This window comes from Onychostoma macrolepis, chromosome 02 (genome assembly GCF_012432095.1).
Source record: "Onychostoma macrolepis isolate SWU-2019 chromosome 02, ASM1243209v1, whole genome shotgun sequence".
Taxonomy (NCBI): Eukaryota; Metazoa; Chordata; class Actinopteri; order Cypriniformes; family Cyprinidae; genus Onychostoma; species Onychostoma macrolepis.
Window position 1 is genome coordinate 18,147,486 of NC_081156.1, and position 14,216 is coordinate 18,161,701.

The following is a 14,216-nucleotide window of genomic DNA, read 5'->3' on the forward strand; positions in this document are numbered from 1 at the left end:
CATGTTATTGCCCCTACACCTACCTATTGAACACACTGGATTATATAGATACAATTGAATTATTATTTAAAATATTATTGTAAAATATCAAGATGACAGGGTGGACCAGCACATGACGGGGTGGACACATAATGCAGAACACACAAATCATGACAAAATACGAAAATGAAGCATTTATTCAACTTCTAAAAAAATATAATAATAATAATAAATAATAATGTCATGCGTCTGTCCACTCTATCGAGTCTAAATGGTCGACAGGTTGGACATTTTTGAACAACGACAGGGTGGACATTTTGAGCTTCAAATAGCATATTAGCTTACAGTTGTGACTAGCTAAATATTTAGTCTGGTTGTTGAAGAGAATTTTACAGTGGCCGAGAGAGCTCAACGCGCTGCAACTTCAGAAAACACATGCAAATAGAAAAAGCACCAGCACATCAAGAAAACATCTTCAGTTTGACAGCAGGTGGTGCAAATGCTCACAACACAACCAAATAAAGAATTTTATTTGCAGCGCGTTTCTTTGTTTGGTTGTGTTGTGAGAATTTGCAGCGCGCTTGTTGTCAAATTGATGAAGTTGTTTTCTTAATTTGCTGGCGTTTTTTTCTATTTGCGGTGCGTTTCTTTATTTGGTTGTGTTGTGAGCATTTGCAGCGCGCATATTGTCAAATTGATGAAGTTGTTTTCTTAATTTGCAGGTGTTTTTTCTATTTGCAGCGCGTTGAGCTCTCTCGGCCACCGTAGAATTTGGTATATTTAAACTTACATATTTTGAAAATACTGTATTTGAATCACTTCTGGCATATTTTATGCCAACAGGGTGGACATGTTAAGCTTGGGAAAAGCACACAGTAAAAACCTGTTAAATGGTTAACGGTAAGTTCCTGTAAAATTTACAGGGAAAAACCATAAACTGACATTCCCAGAATTCCCTGCATTGCATTTCAAATTTTGTTTGGATTGGATGTTTTTTCATTGAAATAACTATGTTTCTTAGTTTTTTTCTTATCAGTTATGTTTATTAGGGTTGTATGTTACATCTAATGTTGTTAAATTAATGTTTATTGCATATTTCAATTTAATTATATTATTATAATATTATTTAAAATCTGCTTGTGATGGGCTTTGGTTCATCATGTGACTTTCTCATCACCACCTGCATTTGGTGGTTATCAGTGTATTCCAAAGGTACAAAACAGATTTCAGTACTTTAATAGGTTGTAATATTAACATTATATCAGTTAATGAAATTACAGTATTTAACTGTAAATTTAAGTTAAAGCCGTAAAACCTAAAATGCTGTTACCATATTTTTTACGGTAGAATTCCGGCAACCACAGCTGCCGTTTTTTTTACAGTAAATTTGTACGGAAATTTGTTTTTTACAGTGCAAGTAAGCAAACGAAGCATACGAAGAAAATTTGTCAATTGAAAAGTCACCAAATTACTCACCTCAGCCGTTGAAATTCCCGCCACTGAAGAGAGAACAAAAATCTGTTGTCCTGATGTCACTAAAGGGCATGGCCTTTTCTTAAAAGGGCATATTTCCCAACACGACAGGGTGGACAACCATTCAAGGGACATGGACAAACTCTTCTTTTTTTATTAAATAAAAATATAGTTTTTATTACCAAATGACCAATACACTCAAATTGAGTTTAACAAAATATTAATAGAGAACAAAATTTGGGACAAATGGGACAAAGCAAAATAACACGCATCCTCTTACACAAAACTAAAAAAAAATCTAGAAAATGTATCTAAACAGCCTAGTAATGCTTTTGTCATGAATATAAAAACTTAGCCTAATATAACACACCCTTTCATAGTCATTTTCATGTTAAGTTATCATGGCAAATTAGTTATTTATGTACAGCTAGGACACCAAAAGGCACCCTACAGTGATACTGACCCACTAAGTATTAGTGGTATTAGAGTATTAAAATATCGACTCGCATATCACTCAAGACTTATTGATGTAAAAATTGTAATTAAACTTTATTTGGAGTACTACTTGTGCACAATGCACATTTCTTAATATTAAGCCTAAATGTGTTTTAATGTCACTGTTGATGAGGATTGTATGATCTTTGAATAATATCAGTATTATATATATATCTAGTGTACCCGAAGTATACTTGCAATAGTTCCACTTTAGCACAATCAAATATACTTCAGCACTACTTTTGCACTAAAGTGCATTAAGCAAAAAATTAGTTGTTCCAATTTAGCAGTTCCAATTTCCAATTGTTTACAGTTGCAAGGTATGTTTATAAAGCACATAAATATGTAAATATAGTTGTAGCATACATTAACTACATTTTAGTATGTTTATTTTTCACTAGGGATTATTTTACTCAATGAAAATAACTGAGATTAAAACGAGTTTACTTTTAATGTGATTATTTCAGTGAGAATAAAAAAACAAATGTCCATATGTCCAAATGTGCAGTTTATGCTGTCACTGTAGTCATAAGGGTTATTTATTGAAAAAAACACTACACAAATAAATGCCAATGTTACTAAAAATGATTCTCTTTAAAATATTTAAAATATAATATTAAATATAATACTTTTAATATATTTATAAAATAAAATGTTTTAAATATTTAATAATTCTAATTTTGCAAAAATATGAAGTCTTTATAATATTATGCTTAATTTTTTTCAGAGTAATTTTTTTTAAATGTGTGTCTATGCATTAAAATATATACAGTATCTGTCTTGATGTTTCAGGAAGGAGTCCCTTGCAAGGCAATCATCAAATTTGGTGCAAATAATAAAAACCCCTGCTCTAGGATTTACTAGGTGTTAAATTATTAAATGTTTAATTTAATATTTGTTTGAATATTGCTATTTGCATTTTGCATGTATGACTTTTCAACAATGGTTTCAAAAAATATAATTGAATTGCTTTGTGTAAAAGGACTCAAGACATTTTTAAGAATACATGATAAATAGTTTTTTGGGGGGGTTTTTTGTGAGCCAATTAAAAAACATTGAAATTGATTTCAAATAAAAATTGTTAGTACAGTAAAACAAATTATATATACACAGTTTGGGGTCAGTAAGATTCTTACACTTGCCAACACTGCAGAAACATACAGTAAAAACATAGTTATATTGTGAAATATTTTTACAAATTAAAATAACTGGTTTCTATTTTGATATATTTTAAAATATAATTTATTCCTGTGATGGCAAAGCTGAATTTTCAGCAACCATTACTCCAGTGTCACACGATCCTTCAGGAATCATTCAAATATGTTGAAACATTTCTTGTTATTATCAGTGTTAGAACAAGTTGTGCTGATTAATATTTTTGTGGAAATTGTGATGCATTTTGTTCCAAGATTCTTGTTTTCTAAGAAACCTGATTGACAATTATTTCAACAGCCCTTGGGTAAAGTCCAAATTCCCCCAATCTAGACATTAAAAAAAATGTCAAAATTAAGTTTTTCCTTAAAACAAGCGAAATAATCTCCCAATGGGGTAAGCAAAATAATCTTATTTCAAACCGAAAACAAGATTATTTTGACCTTTGACAAAATATTTTGAAAAATTATTTGATTTAAGAATTATTAGATATTTGGACTGGAAACAAGACAAAAAAATTTAAGAAGCATTTTTAGCAGTGTGTAACACTTTCTCCCTATAAAGCACCTCGACTTGCCATTGTGTGTGAAATATGTTTGTGTGTTGCGGGGGGGAGGGGGGTGGGTTAGTTTGGTTTGTCACCTTTTTCACCCCTGACGAGTTTGCACCCCTGAATACTTGAGTAACTGTACTTTGTTAGTATACTCAAGTGCTTTACACACCCCTGTCTGGAGGATTCCTGTGGACAGGTGAAAGGGGGCGACACAAAGGCCTTCATCCGTGCTTTTTCCTGCAGCTGCATGCTCAGCACAGCCCCAAAGGACATATCAGTGCTTCCACAGTAAACACTCCTTCTATTTGTCCTGGGCCCTCTCATGAGATCAGCTCCATCCTGCACCCTTAAATAGCTTTAGACCAAAACAAAGAGTAAGGGCTGGGGGAGGAAGAAGGTGAATGAGGGAAAGAGAGAGAGAGATGGTTCAGCACAGAGGAGGAAAGAGGGTGAGGATGTGTGAAGAGGGGCTAAGAGCTTCTGTCACTTCTGGTGTGAACACCGAAGAAGCAGCCAGCGACGGGGGGTTGAGTGGATGAGGATGGACCCGGTCATAAATTTAGCTCCTGTGAGGCCGAGTGAGGGAATACACAGACAAAGAGGCATAAAGGAGGTGATGTTGGCACACTTGTGGGAGGAAGCCGGCATGCTCAAGTAATAACAGTTAGGCCGGGCCCAATACACAAACACCTAATTGACACCAATGTCTCAATCATCACACTGTCAGCACAACAAATGCTCAGTCTGACCTGACCCTGACAGGCATCTTATCAGCCCAATCAAACAGACCAAATGAGACTGAAAACCTCTCACCACAGGCAACAAAGAGGCTGGCCTTTATACGTTTTGCATGCCAAACTACATGCTGTCTTCTCTATTGTGTGGGGAGAAGGCTTTGTGAAGAGATCAGCATGCCTTCAAGACATTAGCTGAGCCACACTCTGTGAGACAAAAGGCTTAGGTAATTCTCTTTCTTTCTCACATGGGTGACTTGGGCTCTCCTCTCTTGCTAAAGTCTGACTCCATTTAATGAATGCTGCAAAGAGCGATGACAAGAAGGGCCTGGGGGAGGGGGCCACCACACCACTGCGAAGATAAAAATCAGGCCCTACAGGTGGAGCTGGGTTCTCTATCAACACCGCCATTGTTCTCCTCTCCAACCGCCGCACGGCAAAGAGCCATAACCTGCCCCGATCTTGCTGACATCATCGCATACGAAGAGGGGAAGGCAGTCAAAACCTTCCGATACACACATACGCTCTTGCTTGTTTGGTTTGGTTATGCTGAAAATGACTGTCATAATGCAGTCTCAACCATTAACCCTAGAGGCTTCTGCACATTCTTAGACACTGTGTCAGGTTGAGCAACACCCCGCTTGAGTTTGCCAAGTCCAAACAGAGCCTAGAAGAAGAAGAAGCAGTGTGAAGTGAACGGAAAGGTGCATTGTAAAAATATTCAATACAAATATGGCAGTTGTGGTTGCCAGAAATTCACTTTAGAAGATAAGGTGACAATATTTCTGGGGTTACAGGATAACATATTGGTGCCTGTGTATTTTGACAACTGTGTATTTCATCAAATGATATATTAATATACCACACCATACCATAACATGCCATATCTACTTGAACTACCCACATTTGCTTTTTACCTTAAAATGTACTCATAACCACCATAATAATACAGGTGGTACAAAAAATTTAAAAATAAATAAATAAATAAAAATCATGATTAATAAGAGTTCGTCGTAAGTAGCCTGTCCATAAAACATGACCAGTACTCTATATGCAGTACACACTAAGACCAAACACGATAAGGGTATATGGCAATAAAAATGTAACACAAAACAAACTAATTTACATTACTGATAACAAAAAATACACTCATTTGTCACTCAGGGCATTTTGGTAATGTACTTTTACTGCAGGGTTGCCAGGTCCACGGTTTTCTGGCTGATTTGGGCTACTTTTAAACCCTTTCCATGGGTTGTTGTACAGTAATCCAACTGACACGTTTTTCAGTGAAATGGAGAAATGGAATTCTGTAAAGAAACAAACAGGGAATTTTAAGATATTCCTTGCAAATTAATAATTTTTGATGGCGCTTCGTTTAGCAATATGCAATCTTTTTGTACACTTTCACATGACGAAAGACTGACAGATGTGTTGAAGCCATTGAATTGGGCCTGAAAATAGATGGACAGGAGGCAGCCGATGGCTCGAAAGGATGCAAGACCCTTTATTGTATTGTTGTTATTCCCAGAGAGACCTCCTCTGATAGGGTTTTTTTCCACTCTCTTGTACCCCATCAATCTTTTTCCAATTACCTGTCTTGTCTCCCCCAAATCTGTCACAATTGTTGCCTTGGAAACTGGTAGCGTCCAGTGCCATTATATTTCGGTCCATTGTTCGATTTGTGTTGATGTGGCAACATTCCCCCAGATGAATGATCCTGAAAAAAAAAATCATGGTCCGATCAGGTTGGGAAGCACTTGAATCAGATGTAATCAGTACTGTAACACAACTGCGCTGGCTTAGAATGAAAATGTTTAATAAAAATGTCCGACAGCAGAAAAACATCGCCTTCGATTCGCATCCATAATAACTGGCGCGGTTGGCATGTGGGGTGCTGTGCGTAAAAAAACGATGTCTCTGCCCTCAAGGACATTTCCGTACACTGGGAGCCCAGGGTACTTTGAAAAGCACCAGAACTGACAAGACTCCCTCTTCCAGACTGTCATGCATATACATATACACATACACACAGAGACTTACACACTCACACAGAGGACTTGCAGAATGTCATTAGACGCCTGGTATCCTGTGTGGTGAGCTGTCAGCTTGTCATCTTTCAGTCGGTGCACTCGACTGGACAGCAGCGAGCATGCTGGGATGTGACAGCCAGTAAAATGGAGTCCTGTCATTACTTCTCCCCACACCTGCTGTTCTGGTTCCCTAAGAGGCAGCAGACAAATAAACATATAAACAAACAATCTTACAAACATTCTCAGTGTTCAGAGCCAAAAATGAAAAACATGCCCTCGTATAAACAAATGGACAAGATGTCAAGTTTCAATTTGGTTGAAAAATGTGATCTTTTACTTAATTCTGTCATTCCCGGGTTGGAATGTTAACATGACACCTTACGAAGTGCATGTCAGCAGAGTTAGACAACATACAAATATCAGCAAGTTGTCAGCGGCCCTCAGGCCATCATGGTGTGCAGTCAAGACAGTTGCAATAAATGTGGGCAACATTAATATCATCTGCACTCTTAATGGCCTTTGTCTAGCAGATCCCATAGGATTTTTTTTTTTTTTAACAATTAAGTGAAATGATTTCAAAATTAACAATAAAACACATAATTGGCCTAGAGCTGCTAAGAGGTGGGAGATGACAACAGCGCAGGCTGCAAGAGCGACTGTCTTTACAGGGCCAGAGGTGAAGCTTCTTGAGTGTGACAATCAAAAGAGCATGAATGTGTGTGTGTGTGTGTGTGTGTGAGAGAGAGAGAGAGAGAGAGAGAGAGACAGGAGGGGAGACTAATAGGGTGAGAAATAGACTTGCAAAATGAAGTTAGAAGTGTAAGGTAAAAAGTGGAATGTTATATCATAAAGATTTATGTCTGTTACAGTATATTTGCACTGTTGTGGAGACTTTACTCCAGTGAATACTTCTCAGGGAGCTTTTCTTTTTGAATTTCAATTTATGTATAGACACATGCCCGGGAAAAACAGTGTAGAGTTTGCTAATGCAAACATATTATAGGTAGTAGGAAAGCTTTCACATCAGAATCTGCCATTACTTTTCACCTAATTTTAAACAGGTAAATAATTATGAAACACAAAACAATTTAAAATGATTGTCAAGTATAATGGTTTGGCCAGCAGATATTGCAATAAATCAATTTTATACATTTCTAACATTCAAAGCATGTGTCAATTTTATTGTGTCAATTTTATCTTCAAGATTTAAAGATTAACAAAAATGCTGACCTTCTTTCTGAGCAAAACATTATATCCATGAGTGCAGAAGATTTGTTGCACATATACTTATTATGATACAATTTTATTACTCAAATATGACAAATGTGTAATATGCAATTAGAATTAAATATTTACTAACTTTACTACCTGCGAAGATTATTTTCTAATTATTAAATGTACACAATACTGTTTAAAAGTTTGGTGTTGATTGTTTTATAAAGAAGTTGTTTATGCTCGTTAAGTGCATTTATTTAATAATATTTTACAATATAAAACAGCAGCATTTTAAAATGTTATTAACTGTTTTCTATTTTAATATAATGTAAAATTTATTGTATTTTTATTCTTGTGATGCAAAGCTGAATTTTCAGCATCATTACCCCAATCTTGAGTGTCACGTGATCCTTCAAAAATCATTGTAATATGCTGATTTGCTGCTCAATAAACATTTCCTTGAAAACAGATGCACTACTATTTTATAGAAACTAGAAACATTTTTTAAAAAGAACAATTATTTGCAATATATATTTTTTCTATTGTCACATTAAATGTATTTACTGTCACTTTTGATTAATTGCATATGTCCTTGCTGATTATATTAATTAAAAAAATAAATGAATTAATTTTTAAACTTTAATCTTACTGATCCCAAACTTTTGAACAGTATTGTAAAAGTAGACTGCAAATTTCTGCATGTGCTGAATTTAAAATGACATTTTTCTAATGTTTTTTGAATGCAGTTCTAAGCTCATTAAAGTTAGTTTTTTCCCCCTACCTAAAAAAATAAATAAACAAATAAAACATTTCCGCAAGGCGCAATACATGAAAGAAATACATGTTTCTAATATATATCTACATGAGTTATGACAAGTACATACATTTCTAATCATGATTAGATGGACCTTGACAGCACCCATCAACTGACATTACATACTTGGCCCACCAGGGTGGGTAGTAGACATCTGTGAAGAGTTACATTATGATAAAAACATTTCAAACTTTTAGTCACACCAAACTCAAAGGGCAGCTGGAGAGTTCTCCGCATTTTTACGACGCTTGAAGGGTAAAACATGCACTGCACACATCTTGGACATTCAGAGAATGTAGATTTTATCGTTATGCTGACACGAATTGGTGCCCTTTTAAAAACAAACGCTCGGTTCTCTGCGTTTCTGCTGCTCTTTGAGCCAACGGAAGATGTTTAAAATAATAACACACCGCAACAGATCTCAGATTCGGAGTGCACGAGTTGCGTTTGTAACAAACTGTCCGTCGATCAACACCGTGCCTGTCATTTCGGCGCACACATGCGCATCACCTCGGTGCAGAGCGACCTCGCGATTGGCTGGAGCGCGTTTGTTATTGGTAGTGACGTACGTGAATTGACGACCCTCCCGTTGTGCGGTGCCTCCGTCTGTGCGCTTCTAGAGCCACGGTCCTCACTTCAGTGTTTATTTGGTTGTCATGGCGGAGGGACGTGGAGAACTATTGCCTCAGCCGCCGCTTCACCTCTCCTTGCCCCCGGCCAGCAAGCGTCCGTGTTTGCGTCCCGCTCCTCGAGGACCGGGTCCGGGGCCTGGCCCGGGATTCCCGAACTCTCGCTTCCGTTGCCCGGAGTCTCTACTGGACTGCGCCGCGAAGGCCGTAGCGGAGAAATGGGCCTTCGAGAGGGTGGAGGAGCGCTTCGAGCGGATCCCCGAACCGGTTCAGCGCCGTATCGTGTACTGGTCGTTCCCGAGGAACGAAAGGGAAATATGCATGTATTCGTCGTTTCAGTGCCGAGTGGCGGGTGAAGAGGGTCCGGTAGTGGGCTCGAGCTCGTCCGTTGGATCTGGTACAGTCCCCGGAGGGGTTACGAACACAACAGGCAGCGCAGGGACGGGGGGTACCGGAGATGGACTGCCTTTCCGCCGGGGAATCCGACTTTTGGAAACCGGTTGTGTGGACAACGTCTTACAAGTCGGTAAGTGCCGCTTTAACAGTCCGGAGTACGTTGAAAGTTACATCAGAAATATTTGTTTCACTTTTCCAGCAAACGAAGTTTCTTGAGAAAAAAATGGAAGTGGTCTCGTTTAGAAACTGTAATTTGTTTCTACATAGCGATTTCTCACTGCCAGTAAGGGAGCCTTCAAATGCCTGCCGTATTGCGAAAGGAACGAAGCGCACGTTTTAAAAATTAAAGGGCTTCCCGTTGGGTATTTTATGTTGCAATGGCTTTAATGTGGAATTCATTGGAATCGGTAGCTGCTATGTTCATGTAACACTTTGTAAAACACTCATATGCCTTATAAGTTACAGAAAAGACTAAAATTGATACTAAATAGCGTACGTTTGAACGAACACAACGAGGTCTGTCGAAACGGAACATTCTTTCCCAGGTCGCGAGGAAGAAAAGACTAACGTGCTGGTCACAATGAATCTCTGTTGTAGCACGCAGCGCTGCTATTTTGTTGCTAATATTCCAGTTTAAAGTTGTTTTCGGCGAATTATTAGCTTTTCTCCGAGTATGTGTGGTTGCTTGACGGTTGTTGGGTCTCTTGATATAATTAAGTCCAGGGTAATCCGCTTGAATCCAAATCCCATATCTTTTGTTTATTTGCTGGTTAGTCAAGACAAAGGACTCGTATTTGCTGTAGTAAAACGAATGATAAAACACGTTCCTAGACTTTATCTAGCCCTCTGTTGTTTTATTTCGAAGACCCTTTGTTGATATAAGCGTTAAAATGAGTAAAAAACGTACTATTCGGCTAAATGTGTCGTTGGGTTGTCCTCGTAGAGGCTACAGCACAATAGCTCAATACTCCCCTCACATCGGGCTAGTTCTTCTGTATTCGCCGAATGGCAGTTTTTTGGTGTGTGAAAATGTTTTTCTACACCATAAAGAAGTGTCACAACATTTTCAAGCTTCATTTAAAGGAACTAAATCGAAAAAGAAATGGCCAAAGTAACTCGAAAAGGCTTTGGTATTTAGAGCACGAAGGCAGTTTCAATGGCTGCCCAAATGTCTATACATTTTCCTCCCCCACTCGCTCCACTTCAGTAAACATACTGGTAAAATGCTATCGTGACAGAACTGGAAAAGTGATTTTTAAAAATACGCACAGACCTTTGAATGCTTCCAAAGCACAAAATTATAAATGAAGTGCTCCTTTCAAGTCGTAAAATTGCGCCTCACTTGTAAGGCCCAATATGACATTTATAAGGCTTGAGGCTTTAATTAAGATCAACAAAACCTTTCACAATATTAAATATTTAGCCTATATAACACATACTAACAGTATAAAGCAAAAAATCAGTCATTTAGTAGACCTGCCACAATTTTCCTATAATGTAAGCTTTCTTTTCTTGAAATAGCAGTTACAGGAAGCCCCAAATCTCCAATAATTGTAGGTGTTATGAGAGTAGTGAAAGTATACATATAACTAATTCAATAAAGAAGCCATGATTCATTTATTCTCACAAAGATCCACTGTGTCCCTTTAAAAGGCCAGTGTTAGTGGAAACGTGATAACCTAGCTGTAATGAAATAACATGGGCACTTATTTAGCAACCTTGAAAAGCTCCCTTCACGAGTCAGTGTAGTAGCCCCTTTTTCACGTTAAATAAATCTAGTTAAAGTTATGTTGTGTTTTTAAAGTTACCGTATATTCGAGAATATCCTCAAAAGAGTTTAGACTTTTCTAAAAGTTTTCATGGCTATTGTATTTTAAAGGCACAGTCCCTTCGTCTCAATTTTGTGTTATTCTGCATACATGATTTTTATAGTGTTCCGTGAAGTAGTTCAACTCTATAAGTTTAATTCTGATGATAATAAACGGGTGACCAAAAAGCACAGCGTTCCCTGAGTACTGCTAAGATTGAGTTTTTAAACATTAACCTTTTAAGTGTGAATAAGCAGTCTTTTGGATTGTAAAAGAAACAATGGACAGAATAGATCATTGATAGATCAGGGATCAGGCATCTGACAGTAAGGGGACGTCACCACTTGATAAACTGAGATAAAGCAGGTTTAATTGCATTCTGTTTTGCTCTGTGAGTGTAGATTGTGTTCTTTTAGTTTTGATGGATACAGAAACTGAGAACTGGACATGCGTGCATCTGATAGGGGAGTTCATTACTTGTGTCCTTAACATTGAGCTGTCTCAAAAATGTGGAGTGTGTGTGTGTTTTTGTTTTTCTCACCAGTACAACTACAAGTTCCACCCGTGCATGCTTGAATAAAGTCTTTTTGCCTCCGTTTTTGTTGTACCATTGACTCATCAATGCCACAGTTTCTTTTAGACCTGTTTAAAACCCTCAAAGACACCGTAACAGTGTAAACCGCTTTTTAAGGTTTATTCAGCATGTTCGCCAAAACGCAAGCTCGCAAAGATTCATACACAGAGGCTTACTCACGGTAAGCCAGGCTTACTCCGAAGTTTGCCAGAAAGTTCACAACATAATTTGTACTCTTTCCAGAAGCCATAGCGCAACACCAAAGCCTGAGGATGCGGTAGATGTTAAATTCATCGTTGGCTCATGAATGGTTAGATTTTCTGCCCCAAATATTAAGGGATGGACAGCTTGTTACAGGAAACTGATTTGATAAGAATAATTAATTCTCGTTTGTGTAATTCAGCCCAGCCACCCCACCCCGGCCTACAGCCTCTGTCTTATAAAGTCCTTAGAGAGGAGGCTCTAGCTTTGAGTCAGCCTTGAGGATTATTGGGTCATGCTTTGTTACCCAGCTGTAGAAAACTCCCCCCATTCACAGAAGGGTGGGGGGTTGTCGTTGTGTGTGTTTGGTGGGTGGGAGGGTGGTTAAGAGTATAGCTTTTCGCAATGAAGCACAAAGCTGTGATGTGAAGCCTTTAGAAAACCTTCTTCTGTGGTTAGGAGGCAAAATTTAGGTGGGATTATGGCTGGAAGAGCCACTGAGAGGTTGTTTAGTCCCCTTAGTGCCTCTGTAAAACCAAGGCAAGCATTGAATTGAGTTATGTTACTCTTCTGCCAAATGACTCAGAAGGCTTCAGGTTGTTTTGGAGACTCAACTCAACGAACTCCTTTTGCCATTGGACACAGTACTGTTCACTTTGGGAAATTGGTCTTTGGTCTCAGTCCTTTGGTTTTAGTACACATACAGTGTTATAGAAAGTCATTGTGGAAGATAGATTGAAGCCCGTTTGTTTGAGTTTGGAGAATGGCAGCCATTAGGCCTGTGGCTGCTCTGTGATGTCACTAGGCCTGTTTTTAGCTCTTTGTCTCCTTTGAGTGTTGCCATCATTTTGGTCTTTGTAATCGGGACACATCTCATTCAGCACCATACAAGTTCAACAAGGGACCGCTAATTCTGCTCTATCTTTCATCAGCCGTACAGACAATATTTAATCAAGGTAATTAATTCCATGCCTGCAAGTCTCAAAGAAAATCACTTAAACAAATCTCCTTTTCACACTTATTAGCACTCTTAGTTTTGAAGGACACGGCCATTAAACACTTTTTCCCCCCCTTTGTCTTTATCAAAGGAGGGAAATTAATTTGGAAATAGGGGAGAGGGTGGTTAGCCGCCTTGTCAGCTAATCAGCGGCAACTGGAGCAAGGTGAAAAACAACTCGCCGCATTCCAGGACAAAAGACCTGTCAGAGACTTTGATCAGGTCCTCATTTCCGAACGCTGAGCTCAGACTTGATAAAAAAAAAAAAAAGTGACGCAGTCCCACATTCAGTTGGTGTTTTGAAAGTACGCCCATAGAAAAGCCTGTGTATCGCTATGCTATATGTGTTTTTCACACAGTGTGACGAGTGTTTTTATTCCCTCAGTGGATCTGGCACTCGCCCAGGCTCTGAAAATCAATTGCGACCTTGCCCTCTTTGCATTTTGCTGCAGCCTGCCCCATACCCTCCGATTTTAGTTTATCAGCGATGCACTCCTCAGACTCAGCCCTGTTTGCTTCACAGCTGTGTTTGGGGCAATTGGTTTAGTTCAGTATCTCTACTCCTGCAAAATGGAGCTCCGATTTTGAGCCAGGGGCAAGGTTCCCGTCCATACCCTACCCACGTGCAGCTGGGCTTGCAGTGAGCTTCGTCTCCCTGCTGCGGCTTATCTGCGTTTTATTGGAACTCAGTGAGTTGCATGCACACGCGCATTCACTCATTATGCATTATTGCCCCTCACAATCCTAGTTTAAAAGTGCTGGCTGTTAAAGGTCCCTTATGATAGAAGCTTTACCTCTTTGATCTCTGCACACAGGCGGCTGATTATTTTGTCGATATTTCGTCATGAAGTAGTCGCTTTAATGGAACTTTTATGCTTTTATGCACTGGGAGGAGCGGAGTATGGCTGGCGAGTCTTTAAAGCTTCGATTTACACAAGATACACGTTTCAAAGCTTTTGGAAGTGCTGTAAACTTTTTTTTTTTTTTTTTTACTTTATAGCTGGGAGGGACATGCCCCTTTTCTCTCTCTTTTTCCTCCCTCCTGCCTGCTTCTCTGTTTGGGTGTCATTGTCGGAGATAGAGGCCGCTGAGAGTTGCTCCTCTTTAAAGAAGGGGCCTCCAGACATGCCTAATAGGGCCTCATTTGGCTGTAATTGCCTAACAAA

The 14,216-nt window shown here is 38.6% G+C and overlaps 1 protein-coding gene across 1 annotated transcript in view; it reads left to right on the top strand.

Annotated features, from left to right (window-relative positions):
• Positions 1 to 8,960: 8,960 nt before the first annotated feature.
• Positions 8,961 to 14,216, top strand: part of zswim5 (zinc finger, SWIM-type containing 5) — a 46,252-nt gene continuing 40,996 nt past the window's right edge. Inside the window, exon 1 of the mRNA XM_058749920.1 lies at positions 8,961 to 9,600. Coding sequence (XP_058605903.1) covers positions 9,102 to 9,600 — 499 coding nt within the window. The 5' untranslated portion in view covers positions 8,961 to 9,101. The remainder of the gene's footprint in view (positions 9,601 to 14,216) is intronic.